Source organism: Protomyctophum parallelum (assembly GCF_964188405.1).
Source record: "Protomyctophum parallelum genome assembly, chromosome: 13".
Lineage (NCBI taxonomy): Eukaryota > Metazoa > Chordata > Actinopteri > Myctophiformes > Myctophidae > Protomyctophum > Protomyctophum parallelum.
In genome coordinates this window covers 17,611,231-17,638,864 of record NC_139708.1, presented here as the reverse complement: position 1 = coordinate 17,638,864, position 27,634 = coordinate 17,611,231, and the positions used below count along the sequence as shown (strand labels likewise).

Sequence of the window (27,634 nt, the reverse complement as noted above, 5' to 3'; positions counted from 1 at the left end):
TATTATTTTATGTTTATAATCCATAGTTACTATGTATATTATTATTATTATTATTATTATACATAGTAACTATGGATTATAAACCAGCTAGGCCTACACATAAAAGGAAAGCACAACCACAATTTAATTTCTTTCTGATGATAGTCAACCACATCATTTTGGTTTCTATTCCTTATTTATAACTCTAGTTAATGTTCTATTCAGATATTATTCAATGCTTCATGGCCAGCATTAGCCCCATATGTTCCCTCTCCCTACGCACATTCTGTAGCTACTGTGGGCCAGCATACTCAAACTACTATTATTATTTTAATATTCGGAATCCCCGCACGCACGCGCGCGCGCACACACACACACACACACACACACACACACACACACACACACACCCACGGTAACGATCGTGTTGCTGCAACGTTAGCTTGCTAGCCTAGCAGTGTTGTGTTTTTGCTACTGTTGATAGCTTTAGCAGCTATCGCTAACATGAGGAACAGCAACAACAAGTAGGAATCGGATGTAATTGAATGGGGGCTTTGGCAACTGTCCCCTTTGGCTCTCCGTGTTCATCGGATTCTTTATCTTACATAAAGAAATACGAGCGACCTGTTAAAGTTAAGAACACAGCGGGGGGACAGAAGTGACAGAACGAGAATGAGCGCAGGCTGCGCAGCCCCTCCTCTCCCTCACCCCAAGGCTCAGGTGGGAGAGGGCTGAGGGAGCCTGGGGGCTGTTTGACTGTGCGCTGTGCACTGGGCAGACAGGAGCATGTCTCAAGTTCCAACGGGAGAACGGAGCGGCAACTGGATCGGATAATGGATCGGCCCATTGCCACCGATACCCGATCTAGAATTTTAGCTCCGGATCGGCGCCGATCTCCGATACGAGTATCGGATCGGCGCATCCCTAATAATGATCACACGGTAAACAGCTTTGTCTCTTTCCAGTCTCCACCAGAACGTATACAAGGTTTATCTCTCTCTAAAAATACACCATACATTGTTTCTTATGAAGAATTTTGTTTGAGTTTCTCGCACTTCGGTGCCAATCAATGTAAGCAGGCAATTTGACTCTTGCAGCATGCTGTAATTTTGCCAGCACCAGATATACTGCCATACAAAATCCGCACACATTCACAGTTTCACACAATGCCAAAATCTAATATAACAGTATATCAAGTACGTGAAAACACAGATTGTGCATCACTTCAGTGATTTCTTGTAAACACACAGTCGGGGTCTTTGTTGTTGTTAAGATTTCCAGCCAACGCACAACAGTCAGGCTTCAAACATCTTCTAAGTGTGACAGGATTTATGGGGGGAGCTCAGATTGGCTTCAGAATTGATTCTATTTCACAAGATATACTTGCCATTGTGAATGTGTTTCCATTTTCAGCGCAGCATGCTTCTGTGGACCCCAGGAAGAAGTCTGTTGCCAGGTGTAACAGCTAATGGCGATCCTAAATAAACTTAAACGCAAACGATATCATTCTCACATTTGTTCGGATATCTGAGAGAACCTCAGTGCTACCAGGATCTTGGTTGGTCATTCAAAAATATCACATAACACACACACACACAACGCAAACAAACACTCATTTGTTTGAGTGAGAGATAAGCACATACGGTGAACCCTGGTAGTTGGCAGCGAGGGAAATGTCTGTTATGCAAAGCTGAAGGGAGCCAGCACCTGGTTTCTTTTTCATGCAGTTCCTTTGGATTACTCACAGCGTTTAGCTGTCATTCTGCCATCATTCTCTGCCAATGACTCACCGGGATTTTCTCCATTTTGTTATCTTCTGCGCTACCCTTTCTCCTCCTTCCCTCTCCCTCTCTTTCTGTCTTTACATTCCAATGTTCCTACACTGTTCCCGACGGCTGTGCAGGAAGCCTGTGCAGGAGGGTGCCTTATGATCTGACTGGAGCTGTAGACATGATGGAGCGCCATGCAGCTTACTGCACAGTATGCACACAACGCTCCTTGCACCTCACGTGCACAGAACTGAGCCACACGACAAGACACTACATTGCACAGTTATACACGAGAGACAGGCAGAAGATACATAATATCATTTGCCATGATTTGAATGGGGCTCACTCGAGTGTCTGCCCGTACTTGACCCATCATGGCCCCCTGCGACACACTTCAGCATCTCTTTATTGGGGGGCCAAGCGTATATGACGAGGGGCCCCCTAAATCCTGAGCCTTGACTACCCCATTCAGGCCCGTCGCCCAGGCCTCCAGGCTTCAGGGCAATCCCACAGACCCATATAAACAGAGTTGTGTCTACATTTCCGAACAAGATGCAACCCGTCCTCAATTCCTATGCACTCAACAAAACAGATGAGATAAAGTCACCCTCAGACAGTACAGGGCAGTCGCATATTTTCCAGTGAAAATAAACAACACAAAAACACCCCCCAAAAGAACACTCACACAGGCAGTGGTATGCATTAAGACAAATACAAAGAGGCACTGACACAGTCCAGACCATCATGCATGAATCTAATTACTAAATTAGCTCATCTGTTTCTGAGAGAGGCTTTGTTTCACACTGAGCCACCCAACGTCAGGGAATGAGACACCATATGAAATTCACCCAGCTGGGAACACAGGAGGGGATGTGTGTTCCCTGCCCCGCGCCGGGAATAGGAATTGATTGGGTAATGGATCTGTCACCTTTCAGGACAGGCAAGTTTCAAGTGCCGCTAAAAATACAAGGACCCCTATTCATCCTATCCTATAAGGCACACCTTGAGCGAAGAGTGTTCCAGGGAGAGAGGGGGAAAGGGAGAGAGGGAGAGCGAAAGAGAGGGAAAGTACTGACTCTGTCTAACAACAGAGGATCAATACCATGACCATACCATTAGCTTGCTTTGAATTGCAGAGCCGCATTATAGGCACTGCACCCCTTATACCAGTGGTTCCCAAAGTGGGGTCCGGGGTCCACAGCTAAATTATAGTTTGGAACCAAATGGCCCCTTATGGGTCTGTAACTCTGAGTGTACAAATGGAACCAAATGGACCCTAACTAGTCAATTTGGTTCCATTTGTACACTCTCAGAGTTAAATTAACATTGATTTTACAATATAAATTGGGAGTCCCAGAGAAATACCATTAAATGGGGGTCCGTAGTCTAATGCATGTCAAACTGAGGGGGTCCTTGAAATGAAATGGGTTGAGAATCACTGCTAGAGCCATAAAATTCTTCTTATGGGGGTCCCTGGCATATATTTTCTAATGGGGGTCCGCGGGATAATTAGTCAAAGTGTCAATTTGGGGGTCCTTGACATGAAAAGGTTTGGGAACCACTGCCTTATACCATGCTGAATAAGGTCAATGATGACCAAACTCATTCGGCCACCTGTAGACACCATTACCGGTACTGTGTTTACTTTGTACAGCTTCAAGAACTTCCTGACAAACATACTAGGGTCAGTCTAGTGCAGTGGTTCCCAAACTTTGTCGGATCAACGACCCCCAAATGAACACTTATTTGCCAGCGGACCCCCATTTGAAAAGATATGCCAAGGACCCCCATAAGAGAAGATTTTTACGGCTATAGCAATGGTTCTCAACCCCAGTTTGACATGCATATTAGTCTACAGACCCCCATTTAATGGCATTTCTATCATTGAGAGCCCAATTTATATTATAAAATCAATGTTAATTTAACTCTGAGAGTGTACAAATGGAACCAAATGGACCCGTTAGGGACAATTTGGCTCCGTTTGTACACTCTCAGAGTTACAGACCCATAAGGGTCCATTTGGTTCCAAACTATCATTTAGCTGGGGACCCCCTGGAACTCCCTCAAGGACCCCTGGGGGTCCCCGGACCCCACGTTGGAAAACACTGGTCTAGTGCTCCAACAACCAATACACTGGAATGGGGCAAAGTAATGGTCCTGCGGCGTGAAACTGAAGTATCACACACCAATTATTCAATGCATGTTTCAAATGCCTCTTTGAATGCTTAATATGGAACTGAATGTGGGAATAATTTTCAAAGACTGTGACCAAAGCATACAAAATCTGAAAGTGAAAATCCATATTCATATTTCATATGACCCTGAATTCTATAGACCGATTCCGTAGCGGGTCTCATGGTCGCAGCCTACGTATTTCCTGTAGGCGGACTCGACGTAGCTGCGGGGGTAAAACCCTCACCAGGCGCACCTCTTCCACTACAGTGAACGGCAGAGTGACTGATGTTAGTTTGCCTCAAACTTTACTCCTTTACCTGCTTTTTTACTAACACTAACATTACAAAGATGCCCAGAACATCGAGATGAACCTGTGTAGTTTATGGCTGCTCCAACAGTAGTGGCAACATAAAAAAAAAAAAAAAAACGAATGTCTAATATCCACCGCGGTGGCGGAGACCAGAGCCATTGAGCAATGGTTGAGACAAAGCAGTGAAAGATACATAACGCCAGTCTTACCCAATACCAAATATTTCTGTTTTATTAACACAAGGCTGCTGTACTTTATACCTCATACTTTAAATGCTTAGTATGAGGTATAAAATACAGCAGCCTTGTGTTCATAAAACAGAAAGATTGGGTATTGGGTAAGACTGAAATTATGTATCTTGCAGGATTCTTCACTGCTTTGTCTCAACCATTACTCAATGGCTCTGGTCTCAGCCATCGCGGTGGATATTAGACATTCCGTTTTATTTTATTTGTTATGTTGCCACTACTGTTGGAGCAGCCATAAACTACACAGGTTCATCTCGATGTTCTGGGCATCTTTGTAATGTTAGTGTTAGTAAAAAAGCAGGTAAAGGAGTAAAGTTTGAGGCAAACTAACATCAGTCACTCTGCCGTTCACTGTAGTGGAAGAGGTGCGCCTGGTGAGGGTTTTACCCCCGCAGCTACGTCGAGTCCACCTACAGGAAATACGTAGGCTGCGACCATGAAACCGGTACGGAATCGGTCTATATGTGAGCTTAGGCTACAGTCAGCTATCAAATAGATTTGATGCTGGTGTGCATTTGACATGTGTGTCTAGTCTATATACATGCACATATACATACATGCATGCATTTGGGGGGGGACTGTTATGAGTCGTCAGTGTGCGCAACCCTGGCCGTTTACGTGCAATGTAAACATGCTGTGTAAAGCATGTGTTTGTGAACACCTGCCTGCACTTGGCTATGGGCCTGAGAGTGATTCAAGTGTGTCAACTCATGCAAGTGTGTGCGTGTAATACACACACACACACACACACACACACACACACACACACACACACACACACACACACACACACACACACACACACGCACACACGCACACACACACACACGCACACACTCCAGGTTAATGATTGTCGAGGTGAGACACGAATGGTTGAGCAGCAAGACGCAGCTGTCGCCTGGAGCCCCAGAGTTTAGGAATGCCAGAGGGCTGGTGGTGTTTGGACGAGGGTGTTAAGGTGTGAGAGACATCGTAGTGGTGTTAATGGACTGATGCGGGACGCTCTGTCACACAGACTTTACTGTCACTCTCTCTCTCTCTCTCTCTCTCTCTCTCTCTGCCCACCGGAACCCTGACACTTTGCCCACAGACCTGTCACTTCAATGCAGCACATATACTGTATTGACAAGAAAACACGGCATTGCAGACATGAAAAATGATACCTTTTTTGGGACTTTAAAGACCATATATTACACTTTGCATTAAAATGTAGACTGCAGCCCAGGCGGTGGCGTAACCGTCTGGGCACCCGACTGGTAATCCAGTCGCAGTGTGCCGCGGGTTCGACTCCCGAGCCCGACACGGCCTTTACTGCATGTCTTCCCCCATCTCTCTCCCGTTTCCTGTCAGCCTACTGTCTGTCCCTTCAAAAACTAATAAAAGGCGTAAGCCGCAAAAACATATCTTAAAAAAAAAAAAAAAATGTAGACTGCATTGTGGATACATATCTGGATAATGAACGATCCTTGAGATTTATACAACTGGTTATCAGAGATATGATCACTACTATATACTGTATATGTGAGTGACCAACTCCAGACATCATCTCTCTCTATAGTGTCCACTGTCCAGTCATCTCGATCCTACATATGTCCGACTTGCTCACCAGTACTTTCTGCCCCTGCATCTTTCTTTAGTAAGTCCACATAATAGGTAGGTGTGAGAGTGAGACGCACTCGTGATCGATGCCCGCATGTTGGTTCTCACAGCACTACTGTAGGTTGCTGGCTGGGATTGACTGGTGTCTATGGCAGTGGCTGCTATCTTCTCAATCACTTGGCATCCCCTCGCTGATGCACGTCTGTAACATGCTCATCCTGGTTGAAGTTAAATACTGCACATAAACATTGTGGTGTAGACTAGAGCACCCATCCAGGGACTTCTGTAGGGCATGCTTCAGTGTTCAGCATTAACAACCATAACCATTATACGCAGAAGAACAGACTACAGTTGCAGAGAAGAAGCTGAGCTTGATAAGTCTGGAGAGGTTGGACGTCCACACACTGGCACTTGTGCAGTGTCAGATATTTTCACTTGATGTTGTCTTTCCTTCCTAGGAACTGATCCATATACAGCTGGTCTGACCTTTTGTGTGACTGTGCATAGATAAGGCTTCTGGTCAGGTTTCCAGACTGGGCAATGACTACATGGCAGCTCCTGGGTTTGACTCCTGACCCCTAAACCTATAGCTGATTCTGGCCATGTAGCATTGACAGGCTGCTTGCATGAAAAGGTTATGATCTGACTTAAAATAGGCAGCTCCCAGGTCAGTATCATCAGCATGGCTACAGGAGAATGGAGAAGGTCAAGTGATGAATTACACAGTCATCGATAGTGTATGAGTCTGCTCTTTTCGGCACTCATGCTAACGTGCTGCAAGGCACTGCGGCAGGCTACAATATATCGATGACCACAAACAAACACATGCGCAGACAAACTGGTACACGTGCTACAGGGACACGAAAGGAGGTGTGCTATCGACTGGATCAGCTCAGATTTTCATATGAGGGTTCTCATATTTCCCATCGTCGTCAATATGCTGTGGCAATCACGTGGCACAAGGCAGCATTAGGCCTTAATGGTGTTGCACCGCCTGCCCTCTGCCCCACCCTAGACTCCCATCTCCTCTCTACAGGCACATCTCTATTGATCCCACCCACAAGTACTGCACTGCAACACTGGAGCGGCCCTGCTAACAACATTAAACGTGTCCCAGTGGACATGCCCTCCCTCCATAAAAAGCCACTCCCAGCCTCGTCTCAGGGATACACTCTGGACGAAGGCAAAGCTTGTCAGCCCCTTTAAACACTATGTTCCCTATTTACGAATTAAGTGGCCATAAATTCAGCTCTGCATGTGCCGGCCTTTCTCTGTCCATGTTTGTCATCTCTTCCCTTTATGACAGTGTTGTTTGCTGAAAATAGCAGATTTTGTAAATACTCCGAAAATAACTGCTGTTCAAGTATAAAAATAGGCTTTCCTCTGCACTATTTGGTCTAACTCATATATGTCAAACTCAAGGCCCGGGGGCCAAATCAGGCCCGTGAATGAATTATCTTTGGCCCGCGGGATGATATTTAATTAGTATTAGAACTGGCCCTCTGGTATATTGCACGGACCACTTTAATACTACAAGTCCCACAATGCACTGCGAGTGCATTGTCACACGTGTATCGAGGGCCCGCAAGCGTCTTCTCTTCACTATTGATCAGCAGTGAAAGTATAACACTTGTGGTCAAATTTCAGCTATACCCCTCTCCCCAAAAATGTCCCGTGTGTTGAAACACAGTCCGGCCCTCGACTTGTACCAATTTCTTTATTTTGGCCCACTGTGTATTTGAGTTTGACATCCCTGGTCTAACTGAATCAATGAGCCGTCAGACGCCAGCCACAAAAGGAAGAGAAGAGGAAAGGTCCCGGTACCCGCTCTTTAACCAACCATTCATTTTCATATCAAAAGCACAAGCAATGCACTTCAGTTGTTCGAGAGGAGGGATGTCCCTGTATTCCTTTCTGCAGCCAAGGTACAAGGAACTGAGATGCAGTGTGGACACAGAAACTTAAGGAGACTAGGGTGCGTGGTGACACTCAGTCGGGGGCAGAGGGCAGAAGAGGAGGCACTGAGGTCACGTTATGGGGTTGAAGGTAAAAGGAGCGTGTTCTGCAGCCATGTGCTAACTATTAGGCCAGCCAAATCATATTAGAAACTCCACTTCGGGTCTGATGGGTAATTTGTGGGTACACAAAGGAATCGCTTCACAGTTAGAACACAGTCAGTCGTTACATTTCTTATTGCACTGCTATTGGAAATTTGAAGATGAAAGAGACTTCAATGTTTTTGAAGGGATAAGACGTGTTTTACTAGACAAACATGAGACTCCTTTCAAATGAAACGAGACCACAAAAGAGGAAAGGCTGTTCTTTGCCAGAGGGAGAAAGATCAGCCGCAGTCGATGAGAAAGGTTCTGTGGCATGAAGCCATACTGTCCCTATCTATGGCATAGGTGTTCAAGTTAACTAGGAAAATAGAATTAAGAGTATACTATACAGACTGAGACAACTGAACAAAATACCTCTTACACTAGAGCTTTGTAGGGTAATCGAGTGCATGAAGAACATGAGATCAGAAAATAAAAGCTGTCATTGTTTGATTACTTAGTTGACGACATAAACACAGATACGAGGACTACATGTTCTCTCTCTACTCCAAATTCTTAGGCAACTTTATTTTTTAAGCTCGTCCCTCTGCCTCATATTAGTAATGTGCACATTTCAATTCAATGTACAAAGTGGAACACTATAAAACAATTGATTTGTTTCATCTGGAACATGTTTTTATGGCCTCGGGACTAGAAACACAAAGAGAAAAAAGGATCTTACAGCCACATTGTAAAGTTTGTCAAGTTCAAACAACTCTATTGCCTCAGGGCATCCCCTACTACACGCACGCCACAGACGCATGGATAGCACACACACACACACACACACACACACAAATACACAAGCAGGCACCACACAGAGTCAAAAGATCCTCTGAGCCTAAATCAAAACAGATCTAGACACAGACCTCTGTGGAGGCTACAAACAAACTGAGCCAGCCCAGGCAGTAGGCTACCTTTCCAGATGCCTCTTTTCAAACACACAAGCAGACCTCCTGTGTGTAGGCCCAAAGAGGACCTCTCCGCCAATAAACACCACAAGAAGAAGAACCTCTCCTACACCATGACCTATGGCAATATCTCAGCTGGAGTCGCTTTTGGTCATCTCTTTAGGCTACTAATACTATTCAAAGTAGCCAAGTAGAACAAGCACAATAACAAACTCTGCAGTCTGTGTTTTTGGCATGTGTCACACCATTGAACGTATTTAATTGGGGTTATTTCATGGTATTTCATGTTCGATTGGCCTGGAAGCCCCACCTTATGTTTTGGGAATCATAGCAGTATAGCTAGCTACCACCTCGTAGGTGGTAAACTGCAGGGTAGGCTCATTAGATCTCACGTGGAGAACCCAATTAAATAAATATAAAGCGATCAAAACGTGTATCGACTCCGAATGGTGGAAGAAAGAGAAAGTCAGTGGACACTACACTATAGTGTGGTTGGTCACTGATAGGACTAATGTAGCCCCTTTCGGGACCCTACGTAAAACTTTTTTGATATTTTGTTTAGTTTTACGTTGGGTCCCTGCTCGCTAGTGTATTTTCGTATGGAAATTCCTAAATGCGGATGTGGAGATTCTCTCTAAAATAGGACCCGCGGCATGTGACGCCATTATTTTCCTTGAGTTATTCTGAATTCGGTAACTTTAAGTAGCTATACATCCCGGTGCGAATATCTCCTGTGGCGCGGAAGCCGTTAAGTATTTTTAATCTTTGTTTGACCGATTTGGTCGCTTTATTTCTTCTTGTTTGTTTACCGTTTATTGTACCGCCTCCCGGTGTGCGGTTGGCTTGTGAGGCTACGTCCCTGCCTCTGATCTGCTGTGTCATAGCTATAGCGCCACTAGCTAGCCAGATAGGCGGTACAATGAGGTGTCAATAAACAAGAAGAATCCAAGCTTCCAAATCGGGCAAACATATATTAAAAATACTTAACGGCTTCCGCGCCACAGGAGATATTCGCACCGGGATGTATAGCTACTTAAAGTTACCGAATTCAGAATAACTCAAGGAAAATAATGGCGTCACATGCCGCGGGGAGGCGTTTTAACATGTAAACACGAGCCAGTAAATGTTTTAATCAGGTGGCATGGACGACGAGGAACAGGACCCAATGCACTGGGTCGAACAAATGTCAGAAACTTCAGTAGCATTTGGGTTCTGCTTGGAGGGCTAGGACTAATGTGGCATCCACGTTTCGGGATGCCCTGCAGTCCCTTTTTGACAGCCTGTGTGGAACCTCACTGATAAAAAGGGACACACAAAAGAAAAGACTGAAATACCAGAGCGTAAAACGACACGTTTCGCCTCTTGTCGCGCACAGCATGAACGAAGCTGCAGAAATACAACGCTGAAGAGCTAACTTCTCAACCTACAGCGTGTGTGTGTGTGTGTGTGTGTGTGTGTGTGTGTGTGTGTGTGTGTGTGTGTGTGTGTGTGTAGGCTACACGTATGTAAACTACTGTTAATCCTCTTAGGAAATCACGCTCTCTGACCAGCCGCACAGACCCAATACAATGTCCGCCATATTCCGGGTATCATAGATGATCACAAAATCAAAACATTATCAGTGACAACACAGCATTCATTACTTACTTCGTTCTCAGGGTAGGGAGGAATTCCAACAAGGCAAAAAGCAACTCCATTCATTGGACAGCTGAGATTTTTTTTGGACCAAGGAGAGGGGGATTTGTTGCTACAAGTGGCGGCGAATATCTATTAACAAAAGTGTTCTGTCAAGAACAAAGTACAATATTCTAGCGGGGGTCCACTGTGGCATTCACCGTCCTATCCAGTTTCCTTCCCTTTTAACCCACTGTTTTCCGTTGTTTGGGGCTGTTTGGTGTGCTCCCCCTCTCCTTCCGCCAGACCGCATCAGTAAATCCCTCTCGTCGGCCTGGGCTGTAAACCCAACACAGTCACACTGAACGCTCTGCACTGCGTTGGATAAATCTGTTCGCACCGTGAGCTCAGCGCCTTCCTTCCCTTCCCTGTTCCCTCCATTCACATGCACTCCGCTCCGCTGTGCAGGAGCTCCCTCTGCCTGTTGCCAAAAACAAAAAGTTCATGCCTGGCTTCTACTACAGTTCTACTATGATACACCATTTCATTCTGCAGTGTTCAGTTAACTGGTCTGTGGTCTGTGCCAGCCATCCTCGTCCTCGGAAACCGTGGCGCGGGGGGAGAGGAGGGGGGCTGCATGGGGGCGCATACCTCAGCGTGCCCAAGGCCGTTTAAACAAAGGCTTATTGTGCCCTGATAAACTGATAGACCCGACAGAAAAGACTAAACAGCTGGGGGAATTTAAAGGTTCACGAGGAGGTAGGTAGGACAGCAGCACACTCAGATTGGGAGACAAGACCACTTCCATAAGTTCCATTAGGCCTACTGAATTCCTTCCACAGTCACATAACACATACACTGAGTAAGCCAGACAGAAGGGATGTGTATCTTTGCTTGCTTCTTCGCCCTTATTAATATAGCAGCCTATCCAATCAGAATCGACACGACAAAAGGGGCCCTTGGCTCTCAGGGGCCCTTTGGGGAAATTGGATCTGCGGTACTAGGTTTGACGCGCTGAAAAGGGCTCCTGGGGCTCTTCATTGGCTGTTGATTTAGTTAAATTTAGTTTAAAACATGAAAATGTCGCGCACACGCGCACTGTGGGGCCCTGCAAAAATGACCAGCCCAGGGACCCTCTTGGGGGTTAATCCGTCCCTGAGCTGCCAAACAATAACAATTTATTGATTGATTGTTATGTTTATTGACAATGTTTACATGTACAGAAAAATGCACATATTTTTACATTACCAACAAAAGGATAAATGCAAGAAAGCCAACGGCTTATTTCCATTGCAGTCCCTTAAAAAATAAAACACAACAATGAATGTGTTATATAATAATTATTATATTATTATTATTTATTTGTTGTGTTTCTCGTGTGAGTGCGTATGTGTGCCTATATGTATGTTTGTGTACACAAGAGACAATGGGTACATACTACATAACACACATCAGGGGGATATGCAATAGTAAAAGGATACAGCATTCAATGCACAATACTTTCAAGTAATAGTAGAGATAAAAGCAAAAGACATTTACAAATTAGATGGACTGTGTTACAAATCCATCCAATAAAATATCATGCGTTATTAACCTCTTATTAACCGTCCAATCAGAATCACTCACTGCGCTATACCAGCTATACGCATAGTTATGCCTGTACCTGTCCAAACATAATTGCTGTCATTAACCATCCATTAGAATCATGGTAACCTACAAAGCCATCCATTCAGAATTACCCATATCAACTGTGAATTGCTATTATTAATGGTCAAAAGGCAAAAAGTATTTTTAGGCTGTTCATGTTTGCAGCCATGCAGGGTGAATCAAAAGCCACACAGTCATGGGAAGTTTAGTCATTAATCCAACAGGAACATCAGTTGTCTGCCAAGAATGTACACTACATGATTATAGCCTATACAGTAGGCTACACCACCAACTTACAGTAACTGTGGATCTTCCTACCCACTCCTTGGTCCATTCATCACAAGTCTCCACTTATTGCCTACATTCAATTATTGGACTAGTTATGAAAAGGCATACAAATAGGTGAATATACATTTAAAATGGGGAAACAGACTGGAGTCATAGGGGGAAAAGAAGCTTACAAAATGCTTCCCACGCCAAGAGCCACAGCTGCCAACTCTCGGACTGCCTTTACTCTCTCTTCAAGGCCTCAGGCCCCCTGGCCCACCCAGAGATGCACCACCCCATGTCAAGGGCTTAGAACCTGAGCCAGAGGGCCGGCACCCTTTGAAAAGTCCAAGTGATGACCTTCACTCAGCAGCATTTGAAGCGGATGATTATTCATGTGAATATCAGCAGGTACAACACCACCAGTAGTGCAGCCTCTGTAGTCATTCAGTGGATATCATTCCAGTTTAAAATTCCAGAGTCCAGCAGGATCTTGGTCTTAAGGTGGCAGAGTTAGGCAGATAGTACTGCCTGGGAGGGTCTTTTATTCGGTCCTGAATGAGGGCTGATCCACAAGAAAGGGTGGATTAAGCGAGGAATGGGTGTCATGGAAGAGGCCTTCTGCAGCTGGTGTGTGAGGGGTTGACTGTCTGCCCCCTCTTACTCTGGACCACAGACCCCTCTCTCTCCTATCCCTTTGTGTCTACAGTAAATGTATTTGGTGTTCAACAATGGTACTGTTTTAGTGTGTCTTGTCTTGTGTGTGCATTTTGCCTCATTGCGACCTCTTCGTGGACACATACTCAACATGTGCATTGACACCAGGGGGGCAGTCAGACAGATATTTTGTGAAGCCACTAAGGAAATCGGGACTTCCTGAAAGTTCATATAATGGCCTGTTGTGGCGCTGTCATTGGGCCCAAAAAAACCCATAGCTTCATAGAGGTCCATGTATTTGGGCCCAACTTCACCTAGACTGTATTACCTTAATAAACACGGTCATGAATACTTTCTGCTTCCAGTCACAAGTTTAAAGTCTCATTTCTCATGTCATAATATTCTTTTTGGAAAATGATGGTCCCATTTATTTAAAAAATGACCATAAAGTCGAGTATGTTCTGAGGGGCGTGGCTACCGTTACAGTCTATGATCGGGAGCCACCCCCGTTCGAGTCAAAATAAAAACCAACGAAGAAGAAGGGGGGGAGTCCTGCCTCGTTGTCTGGGCCAGCCAATGGCCAGCTGGGCCCAAACGGATCTAGAAAGATGGCGATTTACAATTCAAGGACTGACAGGCTTCATCTTACGTCCATATCAGACCCGGAGAATGCTTTGTCCATATTTTTTTACAGTCTATGATTGACACACACAAATGCACAGACAGAAAGAACCAATTTGGCCTGGACGGTTAGCTCAACCGTCTGGGCACCTAGGCTGCTAAACCAGCCGGACGGCGTGCCGTGCGTTCGACTCCCGAGCCTGACAGCCTTTACCGCGTGTCACTCCCCATCTCTCTCCCCCTTTCCTGTCTAATTACTGTACCCTATAAAAAAAAATATATATATATATATAAACAAACAAAATGAAAGCACTTGCCTATCAGGCAAGCAAAACTTAAAAAGTTAAAAATCTAAATGTACTGTGGAAAAGGTTTGAAGACGTCCGTAGTGTGACTGGGGAGTCTGTCTGGCTCTAACCCCTTCTCTTACAGTGCTTGTCATGTGTCTGTGGGCCAGTCGCAGTCACTGACACACAGCCCAAGGCTGTGTGTCAGCCCAAGGCTGGGTGGGTCTATGTCCCTCTGATTGACTCAGTAAAATACAATTTGATAATGATGTAGGGTGACATGCTATAGTATCTTGGTCATTACATAATAATATACAGCCTAGTCGCTCATATAGCGAAAACAAACAACTATCACTCCTAACTAACCCATTTATTTGCCCGCACCCCGGCACCGACCACCCCCCAACCCTACAATCTGACCTGACTGGCTGAGCACGTGGTCGTGCCCAGACAAAACCTCCAGAGTCAAGACTCATACGATTTCAGTTCTGCTGCATTAGTTCAGACAGGGGTGGGTGGGGGGCTGGGGCACCCCTGCCATCCTACATAACATTCTAGGCCACTTCACAGTGCTGCGCATGCATGTGCAACGGTACACTACAATTAACCCGGATTCTGGTTACTCCACTCATCCTCCTATCCATAATTCCCTGCTTCAGCTTCGTCTCTCGCTTTATCCTCGCATGTTTTTTCCCCCAGCTCGCTCCTACATATCTTCCCTTTTTTTCTCAACCCAGTTCCCTCAAGTTCTGAGCCTGTCAACTATCAAGCTATAGTAGTTACTCACTCCACCCCCCCCCCCCCCCCCCCACACACACACACACACACACACACACACACACACACACACACACGCACACACACACACACACACACACACACACACACACACTTACTTTTGTTCTGAGGGACATTGTTGCCGAATCTCTTTAGCATCATTCAATGTGAGCCCTCGCGGAGTCTGCTGCAGTCCATTTGGACACACTGTCTCTCTCTGTCAGGCTGGATACACTATACCTCTCAGGCCCTCATTTGATACAGTTGCATTTAGCCTCATATTGCTCACGGCTAAGAGCTACATGGATACAATCAGCAAGCCTTGCCAAGTCGTCTATCTACAGTATCTATTCTCTCTGCTGATCTAATATATACTGCATTACCTTCTCCCTGACCTCATATCAAATGCAATAATAGGAGCCCATTATCGCTGTCTTGGCCTTATAGGTGAAACGTGTCCCTCTCGTGTCAATGTATGTCAACACGTGCGTCAACACAAACATACTACAAATGAATGTGCATTGTGCATGAATGAGATGTGGATATTATTGATGAGTGAGTGAGAGGTGTGGATATTTATGTACGTGAGTGAATGTAGATATCAGGGTGTGTCTGCTAGAAGCCTGCCAGTCCTTGTTGTCCACTGGCCAACTGTTGACATAGAGGCTCCCGTGGAACTCCTTTGAAGGGGGGCATAGGAAGGCCCTGTGACCTTAGCCTGCTTAGATTCCAAAGTGAGACATAATTCTCTTTGCATGACAGGAGGGGACATCATTGTCTACATGGACAACTGGCATGAATAAGAAGAAACAGCTGACCAGTCAACACACTGGTACACATGCACCAGTCCACACGCACGCACGCAACAGACACTCAGACAGACAGACAGACAAGACAGACAGACAGGGCACAACGTTCTGCAATGACACAACAGTGAACTTCAGTGTAAACTACATTGTGAGTGCCTTGATGTGGTTTAGAATAGATGAGAGACTCTGGTAACTCATGTGGAACAGGAACGGTCCTTCCTTATGCCCATCCTCCACCACCCCATCTCATCCCTGTGTCCTATTTTCTGTTCCTCTGTCCTGTCCTGTCCTGTCCTGTCCTGTCCTATCCTATCACTGCCAATTTCCATCCCTACCATTTCTCCTTAACTTCTACCTGTCTTCTTCCTATCATCCACTGCTTCTCTGACCAGACTGCTACATTTTCTCTTCCTCAAACACCGTTGTCTCCTTGCTTATTACTGTAATGCTCAGCAGCTGCCTCCCTTTTTTGCAGCAGGCATGGCATCTCGAGAGAATAGAACAGAGATCCAGTGGGCACAATGGGTGTGTGTCTTCTGGCTATGAAGACAGATTAGAGGATTGGAGTTGAGGCCATCAGAGCAGAGTGCACATTGGGCTGGTTTCTCCAGTGTCATACTATGACACTGGAGAAAATGACTCACACAGTCTGGACATCAGTAATGAACTCAAGCACTGTCACCGGCCTGTACCCACCACAGCATGAAGCATGTAACAGGGTCATCCCTATGTTCCCCAGGTTCTATGTTCCCTGCTTACCAAAGGCGTTAGTGTTAGTTAGGTATTATGCTCCCCTGATAGCAATCATTACAAAGTGTTTGTTCGGTGACAGGGCTCTCCTCATTTCTCCAGGTCTTTAGTAAACAGAAAATGCCATTTTCAGGTGGATAAAACTTTATCCAATCAGTAATTTGATTGTACAAGCTGATAAACTATATTATGCTCCACACACAAGAACAAAATAAACACACAAATGACTGTGCATGCCTCCATTTCATGTGCTTGGTTTCTGGTACACACGGGTCTTAACATACAGACTGCTGATTAGATGGGGCCATGTGGTAGTGTTTGAGATAAAGGAACAAAGAGAAGGAAGCCCCCTCATGTAAAAGGTACTGAGTGTTCAGATGTTGCAATCTTGTCAGTGAACTAGCGAGTTCCTGCCTGGCCACCAATTCAAGTTCCCAGTCGTCCAGGATTATATTCCGCGTAGATTCACCAACCCATCCAACAAAACAAGTGAATCACATCCAGGGTGTTCATTCACATGCTACTATAATTCTAGCTGTTACTATAAACGCCTGACACACATTCTTCAAAGGAATGCCCCCCCACCACCACCCTCCCTTTCCCCTAACTCTTGTCTCAGAGACAGAAGGGAAAAATAAACAGAGACTCGTGGTTCCAGGAGTAGTGGCGCACGTTTCCTTCCTGCGGTCCGTCACCTCATAGGCCCACATGTGTCTGCAACCTCTTTACCTTCACAACTCCAACTTCCCGTCTCTAACATCACTTCCTGTGGCGGGATAGACAATGGAAATGAGTAGCATGGATGAAATGCATCCTAAGGACACGTTCGGGGAAAGAGACATACTATGTCCAGTACAATTATTGCTGTACAGATTTCCCTGAATAGTGATGAGTCAGGAACATCCCAAAATAAATCAACCACAGCGATCCGTTTCGGTCCAACTGATCTCCATAAAGTATGACCTTATGTTCAGTGCTCAATATGTGTGTGATAAAAAAGTAATTGTAAATTGTATTGAGCAGGCGCACGACAATAATTTTGTCAGAGTGGACAGTAGTACAGATCTTGCATAGCAATATGCCTACTCCTTACGGTTTTCCAGTTATTATTTAACCTCGGACTGTGCTGTAGTACTCATTAAAATAAGTGCATTTAGCCACTCTGCATTATTTCTAGTAAGGGCATCACAGGAATGGAATTCAGTCCCAGTGCATATTAGAGAACTCAGTACACTCCTTGGAGTCCTTTCCCATTAAAGCTTAAAGGTATATTCAGTGATTTCACTTAATTCAAATATCACTTATTTTTTTGTTTTGTTGTGATAATCCTCCCTACTATAGAGTGTGCTGGCCATATAAGGAGTTCCTCCCTGTCCCCAGTTAACCCCTGGGGGTCAAAAAACCTTAGGTTTCGGTTTTGACTCTTTATCCTGATTGGACGAAAGGCTGGGTCCCACAGCCAAAAACGAAACCTAAGGTTTTTTGTGTGAAATCACTGAATATACCTTTAATTAACAAATTAAAGCTTGTTATTAGCCAGCAGACATGTGTACATTAGCACTACAACCACTGCTTCTGCTGGCATCTTGTCAACTGTCTTGTCCAGCTTGCTTGTCTTGCCTAATGTATGTTTGTCTTTTACATGTAGTGCATATACTATCTATGTCAATGCACTACAGTACTATGTACTGTAGTGTATTATGCTTTTAGTGTGGGTGTCTTTGTTCTATCTAATGGATGCATAGTTATTATTGTGTTCACTCTGCTTTAGTGTCCTCTGTAAACTCAGTGCAGTTGTCAGCTCCACGTTTGGTAACGCATCCAATCATACACTCATTTCATTCTCAGACCGCTTTATTCAAACTGGAAGTTTGCACTACTCATCCCTGCTTGCTTTTGCTGCCGCTCATGCTGATGCTGCTGCTCTCACCACTACTGCTGTCTTGCAACAAAAAACATGCCACCACCCCAGCTACCACCTGTCATTTTGGATCTGCTGTTTATGTATGGGGAATTCGGAGTCCCACAAATTTGCCTTTGAGGCTCATGTCATTTAGCCTACAGAAAATGGTGGTCATCTTATCTTGGAATACAAATATTGAACCTCAGGAAATGCAATGTCCCCTAGGGCCTAGGCTATAGATAGAGTATATACAAAATGACATCTTATGGACGAAGAAAATATTCCCTGCGTGTGCATGTTATAACAAAGGGCTTAGCTACATTCCTTACAGTAGATACAGTTTAGACTAAATCCTTTAGGTCCAAGGGGATCATATACTAATCCAAGCATTTCCCCTGTACTAAAAACTCAGTTTGTCTAGACATGACCTTAAAAGAGGGAGTTCTCATTTGGTATTATTGAATACAGAAGACCACAGAGGGATGGAATGTTTTCAACTGGAACTAACTGACCGTATTCAGAACAGTTCCTCATTTTCCTCTCGCTGTCCACTCACTTATGGAACCGTGATTTAAAAAGTGCATGCCCAATGCCCAGCTAGAGAAATGGATGCACTGAAAATGTATTATATGAATATATTTAAGTGGATTTCTGTGACTCATTCATTTATGACTGATTGACAGACAGATCTCCCACAATTATATTTAATCTCGAACACATAGTAAAGACGAATCATTGCTTGTGCAAGCAGAGCGCACAAGTATTGTGGTCGGCTGGACCAAAAGTGGTATGTATGTATGTATGGTATTCATGGTATGGTGGTCCCTAATTGGCTGTTGATGGTGACGTAATTAAGATATGTTTCAATGTTGGGTGGGTAAAAGGTAACGTATATGTATGTAGGCTATACATGTACAGTATGTATGTAGCCTATGTATGTATGTCGGTAAGAATGGTGGTCCCTTATTGCTGTTGATGGTGACGTACGCTTCAAGGTATAAGGTCAATAACGGGTCTAAAGGATTTAGAACAGCAGTTGTAATAGTTATTGGTTAGTAGCAGTACTTGCACGCTCTGCTATTTCTATTTGTGAATGAACACAAATGAGCATTAGTGTAAACACTAAAACAAATATCTGCTTATTCTAGCCTGTGTAAAAGGACAGCCATCTGCTCCTTATATGGTCGCTGGACAGACTTCCTTAAATATATAATCCATAATCTCCTCAACATGGATATGAAATGAGATACAATTACACTTGGCGGCCACAAGGGGGCTCAATACTTTACTATAAGGCAAGACCGTGAGGCTAGTTGGTAAATGAACGATGACATTGTAATAGAAATACTGTAGTTTATTTTATTTTATTAGTATTATCATTTCAGCTTCACACAAAGTTATCCAGAGGCAATCCAGCACTGTCTGTGGGACGGGAAATGCTGAGAGATTGGGGGGAAAAAGTATGTCCTGTTGCCCCAAAGGATTATCTCAGTGTTCAGTTAGCCTGGTTAGCCTGCCATATTACAGTGATTGATGAGAAGACTTCAGATGAGCACACAGACTAATCTGTCTGTCTTCAATTTGGAATTATCCAGGGCAGGGAACTGGAGAGCTATAGCTCAACTGTGAAACAAAGGAAGATCAAATCAACAACAAAACACCACTTCTAATATGTAGTGTAGATGGATACACAACATTAACAGTCAGCCTTGTCCTCTGTGTTTACTTTAGGAACAGAACAGAATTGTATACAGTGGTCTTGAGTAGTAGGGAAAAATAGGCCAGATCATGGTGTTTTATACAGGATAGCAGTGGTGGAAAAAGTACTCAATTGTTCTACTTAAAGTATCAATACTTCCATGTAGAAATACTCCATTACAAGTAAATGCCTGGAATTCAAAACTTACTTGAGTAAAAGTACATAAGTATTGGTATAAAAATGTACCCAAAGTACCAAAAGTTAAAGTACTCATTGTGCAGCAGAATGTCCCATTTCAAGTTTTCAAATGTATAAAAAACATGAAAATAGCAAATCTGCTATTTTCAAATTGTCAAAATGTATATAGGGCTGAAGTGGTTAATGTATGTTTTGTAATAGTAATAGAAATCTACAAAGTAACTAGTTACTAGTAAAAACTCGAAAAACTCGAAATTTCAAATAGATGTAGTGGAGTAAAAGCACAATTTGGATCTGAGATGTACAGAAGTAGAAGCAAAAGTATTGGAAACTGGAACTACTCAAGTAAAGTACAAATACTGCAACAGTGTACTTAAGTAAATGTACTTAGTTACTTTCCACCACTGCAGGATAGCCTAAATATAATAGTGTGAAATGCCTTAGAGTAGCACTGCTCCATGGCCTGTACGCTGATCAAAGTAATGAAACAGCAGGCATCACTGACACAGCTGCTAATTCCAGACTGACATCTTCACACACTGCACCTGGACACTGCTAAAGGCACACTGCTTATCTCATCTGACTGCACTGTGTGTACTTTTGTGAGGGAGAAAGAGACAGACAAGAGAGAGATGGACAAGCTAAAAATATAAATGTCCAGAGACAGATTGCTATAAGGTCATGGGTTGATGAAAACAAAAACATGAAGTATGACAAGCTGAGCCCTACTCATTCCAAACGAGCCCATTACGATGAATCAGACTGACTCAGTAGCCTGTGGTTTGTGAGAGTCCTAATTGGATGGCCTCATGCAACTGATAAATCTTATCACTCTGTCATAAGTGTGATTCCATTTAACCCTGATCGGCAGCACTCGTCCAACTTTATCAGCCCATAACTCTGACAACTCTGATATACACCCTACTATGACTGGCACTGAGACAAAGCCAACCTGACAGGATGGGCCTCCACCATGATCTCACCTTTGACCCTGAGGGGCATAACCCGACAATAGCACTACCCTGCAATCCCCATACTGTGCCGCCCCCTGCCCTAGTGCACTGCAGCAGAGGGACATAACAGGAGCTGTTTACTTACTGGAGAGAGATGGGTGCCCTACTTTTTTTCCAAAGACAATCTGCCCATTGTCTGCCTTCAGGCATATGCCAATTGGTTCTGGCAATCTAGAAGTCTTCAAATTAAGTACATGGGTCTATGGTACCATACCATCTCATGCAAACACGCACGCACGCACGCACGCACGCACGCACGCACGCACGCAGGCACACACACAGACAGACAGACAGACAGACAGACAGACAGACAGACAGACAGACACAGACACAGACACAGACACAGACACAGACACACACACACACACACACACACACACACACACACACACACACACACACACACACACCCTGCCTCGAGCCTATGAATCTTTGTTCCAATAAAGACAAATGGGTGAATGACCTGTTATTTACCTGGACAATGTGGCCACTGGAGGAGTTGGACAGCAGGTTGTGCTGCAGAGCTCCCTATAAGCATGTTGAGCACATGTCCAAGAGCGTGTAGGCTGTTCTGGAGAGGACAGGCTTATAGTCAATAACAGGAGGGACAGCTATCTCTGTCTTAGCATTTTGTCCTGTCCTGGCCTGTCCTGTCCCTCCACCCAAAACAAGCTGACAGCAAGGTCAAAGAGGATGCTGAGGTATCTCAGAATGGAGCGGTACCTGCATTGTTAAGTTAATCAATATACTGTATACTGTGCATACTGTGCACTGTCTGTGTGTGTGTGTGTGTGTGTGTGTGTGTGTGTGTGTGTGTGTGTGTGTGTGTGTGTGTGTGTGTGTGTGTCTGCGTGCATGCATGCGTGCGTGCGTGCATCCATGTCATTCTTTAAGCACAATATGGTCTCTCTCTCTCTCTGCTCAGAAGTAGTGCGAAATTCCAAAGAGTCCAAAGACTGGAGGGCAGTCGGGTGGGTGGGGGTGTCAGTTGAAGGGGGGCAGAGGGGGTTGGGGGCTTCAGATTAGACCACCTGTTCTATGAGGAACACACACTAATTCCATCCCTTTATATTTCCCGCTCTTACATTTTGTCTCCTTTTGAGCCCAATACTGATTACACTGATTTTCAAAGACGTGATGCAAAAGGTCTCATCATGCGTAATGTAAATTAAACTTTACTCTAAAGTAATACTCTGAAATGATGAGTTACAGTCTTGTCTTCTGTCTCGTCTTTAGATCTCACACTGGGCTTTGAGCTCATTTAGACTGCATTCCACTTCAGTCATTTCTATAGGAGAGGCAGACAAAACAATCTGCTAGATAACTTTGGCATAGAGCTTTGGACACGCGCGCGCACGCACGCGCACACACGCGCACACACACACACACACACACACACACACACACACACACACACACACACACACACACACACACACACACACACACACACACTTTAACATGTGTCGCCGTGGTTCTTGAACCAGGTCTCCAGGGAGTGCTGCTCAGACGGAGGGATAAACACAGCATTTGAACGCCCACTTCACCATGACTCCTCCAACAACACCAAGATCTCCCATTCCTGCTTTTGACATATTTTTAATTCACCTACTTAGAATCCCCAAACATTAAGTTATTTAGAGAAGCGAAACTCGAGTTTAAGTTTAACATAATTTTCATGGACTCCGTTAGTATTTGTACAATGAATGGCTTGAAGCTTAGCTCTCAAACTGTTAAGCCTAATGTGTACTTAGTACACATTAGTGTTTCTTAGTGTTTTTCATGCAAAAATGCAACTGTTTTGTTTTTGCAGAAAACAATCTGTTATTTTCACATGATCTCAGCGTTTTCCACGTATTATATGGTTTGTACTCTGCACTCTACAGAGCTAAGACCCAGGTCTGTCCTTTTCTCTGTGGCTCTCCCTGGAAATAAAAACGTCTGGGTTTCAGAGGCTACTAACAGGCTGACCCAGTACAGAAAGATGCATGTTCCTGCCTGTCTGATGAGGGCAGGCAGCTCCAGTCCAGAGTTCACACTGCTGGGCAACTGTCCGCACATTTCTGCTCATGCAAGTGTTCTCACTACGTGACTACTTCCCCGGGCATGGCTTGCATTGAGAACTTTCAGCATGAGAATATGCTTTACACAGAGATCAACTGTGTGCATCACGTTATGTGTAATGTACACAGTCTGTTCTGAGAGCTGGCACAGCTCTTCACTGATGGCCCTCATATGCTCACAGACACTTAACCAGCCTCTTCCTGTTCCTCTGCCCTGCTTATCACTGAGAGAGAGAGCGTGCGTGCGCGCGCACGTGTGTGTGTGTGTGTGTGTGTGTGTGTGTGTGTGTGTGTGTGTGTGAGAGAGAGAGTGAGTGAGTGATAGAGAGAGGGGGGACAGGGACAAAAGGAAGCAGTTGGAAGAGATGTGTATGGCGATGTACTGTACTCTTTGAAGTCCTTCCCTAACAATAGTAAACACTGGGTGTCTCTGTTGATAGAAGGATGGTTATGTTAGTGTATGTTTACCCTGCCAATGACAGCATGGTCTTGGATGTTTCTTTTACGTTTATATCCAGACCAGAATCAACTTAAAACATTGTCCCGATGAGGCCACGTCAGGGTAAACACTCACAGAAACTGAAAGAACGAAGCACAATAATAGAAGAAAGAATATACAGTGTTATAGAGGAAATGCTATAATAATAATCGCCAATCGGCCATTCTCACCTCGCAATACAGTCCATCTATAAAAATGACACTGCTCTAGCCTGAGTCCTGTGCCAAAGCTGTGCCGTGTCAGCATTTCCTAGCATAGTGCGGTCTTATAAATAGTTTTTTATTTCCTGTCAGCTAAATATTGGCGGTGAGCTGCCCCAGTCTCCCTGTATCATTTGTGCATATACCATTGCTCCGCATGCATGCAGTCTGTCACTTAAGGGCATGACCTATAAATGCGTCATTTTCACATTCTTGTAAGAACACAGGAGGCTCTCTGTTTTTTCCCCAAGCGTTTCCCTTTCCAATAAACAGAGTGAGAGAATATGCTATGCATACAAATAATGACACAGAAACACACATGCTAACACATAGACATGTACACTCAGTCTGGCAGCAGTGATGATGTCATCTCTGCTATATATCGAGAGAGCAACATCAACTCTGACCTAACCTGACAGGCTGGACACAGACACCAGACGCTCCCCCATTAATGTATAATTCACCCCCGCTAGTCACAGCACCAACTCACCTCAGGAGAGGAGAGGAGATGAGACGAGAGGCGAGGATGCAAAGGAACAGAACAGAAAGAGGAGGGAGGGAGGGAGAGAAAGAGGGGGATGAGGTAATAAAATGGTCAGGAGGGATGCACTGTCAAAGAAGGGGTCCTTGGTGTCTCACAGCTTTCATCCCATTTATCATCCTTTCGGCTACTAGCGGCCTGCTTCCTCCAGCCGGGCAATAAAAGCAACAGCAGCAAACTATGGAGCAACCTCACAGACAGACATATAGGCTACAGTACAGAGCTGTACGGTATGTCAGCCTGACTCAAGAAGACCTGAGGTTGCTACGGTGAAGAAGACAAGGAAATCAGGGTAGGTCAGAAATAGTATCGGCCATACACTAAATATGCAAAAGCTTTTTGGAAAGCTCCTTGCATCCTCACAGACTGTCCTTCACCCACAGTCTGCCCTGCATCCCCACAGACTGTCCTTCACCCACAGTCTCCCCGTAGAAAAGCAAACAAGTGGATCAGGTGCAAATGTAGGGAGATGACAGACTCTTTTTATGGCTGCTGACGTGAGTACACAGTAGAGAGCATGCATCCATCCAGCATCTCACTCCCAATGTTGTTGACACACCCACAGATGCATGCACGCACTCACGCATGCACATGTGCACACGCGCACACACACACACACACACACACACACACACACACACACACACACACACACACACACACACACACACACACACACAATGCCGATGACTATATCTCTAATTCAGTCATGATCCAGGTTTAAATCGGTGATTCTCAAACTTTTTGATTTGAAGGACCCCCCTGGGGTCCCCATGCCCCATGTTGAGAACCAATGGTTTAAAGTAGTGATGCGAGTGTTCTGTTGCGCGACACCCTGACCCACACAGCAAAGCCCCGCCTCACATCCCAATCCGCGCTGACACAGAGACAGACCACTAATTAGACAGAGCACCCGAGGTTTAAAAATGGATCATTATCCATCAATGCGTGCAATTGCTAACCCACTGGATTCAGCCACACCCCTCTTCCCATATCCATCGCTGATCCTCTCTCCCTCCATCCCTCTCAAGCCCTCTCCCTGTTAACTGTTGTCCTCAGTTTGGTTATTGTCACACGGAAAGCCGGCAACGTTCAGCTGTGTCATCTCTCCAGGGACTTGGTGCGTGCCGGTGGCTATTCCATGATGGAGGCACCTCCGCCGGTCTTCTCCCCCCAGCTCCATGCAGTCCCAACCCCAGCCCCCTGCCTTCTTGCCTGAACACAGGACAAGTAGCATGCTGTGCTGTTTATTTCTGCTTAGGGCTGATGGCGGCAAGGAAACCAGGGATAGGCATAGGCGTATAAAGGTGGTATATGGTTTAAAGGGTGTATAAGCTCTGTATGTTGTGTATGACATATGTGTGTATACATATGCAATTCATTCAGCACACAGTCAAATCTGGAGTGTTGTTTAACTCTGAAAGTTTCCAAGTTAAACATAGGCTACACTCTAGAATTGACTTGTGCCACTGTGGTCAGGCTCACTCCCCCCCTCTCTCCATCCTCCTCACCTGGTCCATGTTCTTCAGCGTGCCTCCTCCCTCCCCCCCCCCCCCCCCCCCTCTCTCTCCATCCTCCTCACCTGGTCCATGTTCTTCAGCGTGCCTCCTCCCTCCTCCGGTTCCCAGTCATGGCAAAATATCACCGGCGTCCCCTCGCTTTTCTTTTCAGCGCTCCCGTCTCCCACCACCCCACCTCGGGTGACAGTCCTCGTCCTCTCCTCACACAGGCGAGGCAGCCTGTCAGCCGACTGTGCCTCTCTGGAGAGGCATGCTTCTGTCTGTCTCTCTGCCGTTACACCTCTCCTTCTGTCTCTTTGATGGTGACAGTCTGTTACATCCAGTCAATGCTATGATCTTGTCGTCCTTTTCTTGGCTTCTCTCCCCTTATTCCTGGCTGTTTTGCAGGAGTCCAGAGGGCAAAGCGGGTGTGTGCAAAGGAACCCTCACTTATTGCACTGATACGGCAGTCACACAGAGGGAGACTCCCGCGCTCTCTCTCTCTCTCTGTCTCTCGTTCGTTCACTGTGCAAGCTGGCCCCTTGCCTCGCTTCTCCCCCTGCTGCCCCCTCCCTTCTCTTCAATCCCCTCCCTCTCTCTCTCCACTTCCCTCGTCCTTCGCATCTCCCCTCCCCCTCTTAACAGAACCACAATAAGGACAAATGAGGGAGAAGGAGGGAGGAGGGTGAAGGATTGGGGTTGGTGGGACTGGACCATGTGACTCAGAGAGGTCTGAGGGACCCTCTACCAGCTGTCCAGCTCTCATGCTTCCCTCAAAAACTCTGTTGCCATTGACAACAGCTGCTGTGGAGAACACCAGCCATAGGTCCTTTGACACAAAGCTATTGGCTGACAGGATTTATGGCCCCCGCCCATTATTTCGGGGGAGCACATTGGGACATGTAGTCCTGGCACTCTGAATAAGGCGGGTGGGTGGGGGGACTAGGGCAGGGTAAGCACCCCTGTGCCTGTGCAAGGAATGCTTTTCACAGCACTCTCAAGAAGCGTTCTGTTGTTTACACTGATAGTGTTATACTGGTGAAGTGCCAGACACAGAGAGAAGCACAACAGCCAGTATTGAACAACAAACATAGATGCACAGCACACAAAATATGTGCAGGCATGGACATGCATGTGCAAAGAGGAAATAGATCCAGAGGCCTAGGCATTCAGGAAAATGACATCCTCTGTCATTTCCCTCAGCCAGCATGGAGGGAAACTCCCTCTGCAACAACAGGAACTCCAAAATACTGAAGGCCATGGTTAATCCACCCCCCAACTCTCTCTCTCCCTCTTTCACTGCCTCCTTTTTCTTCATTTGCTCTGCCTTTATCCTCTCTCCCCCTCACCTTACCCCACCTATTGTATTATTACACACACACACACACACACACACACACACACACACACACACACACACTCACACTCGCACTCGCACACGCACACGCACACGCACACGCACACACACACACACACACACACACACACACACACACACAC

At 45.3% G+C, this 27,634-nt stretch overlaps 1 protein-coding gene across 3 annotated transcripts in view; it reads right to left on the bottom strand.

The window, feature by feature from the left end:
• Nucleotides 1-26,633, bottom strand: part of arhgap23a (Rho GTPase activating protein 23a) — an 85,604-nt gene extending 58,971 nt beyond the window's left edge. Inside the window, exon 1 of one of the 3 annotated variants that reach the window (XM_083780324.1) lies at nt 26,218-26,633. In XM_083780324.1, coding sequence (XP_083636450.1) covers nt 26,218-26,226 — 9 coding nt within the window. In that variant the 5' untranslated portion in view covers nt 26,227-26,633. Of the gene's footprint in view, nt 1-10,737; nt 11,212-26,146; nt 26,172-26,217 lie in introns of those variants that run through there. The other 2 variants (XM_083780325.1, XM_083780323.1) reach the window with 2 other exon arrangements.
• Between the last annotated feature and the right edge of the window lie 1,001 nt (nt 26,634-27,634).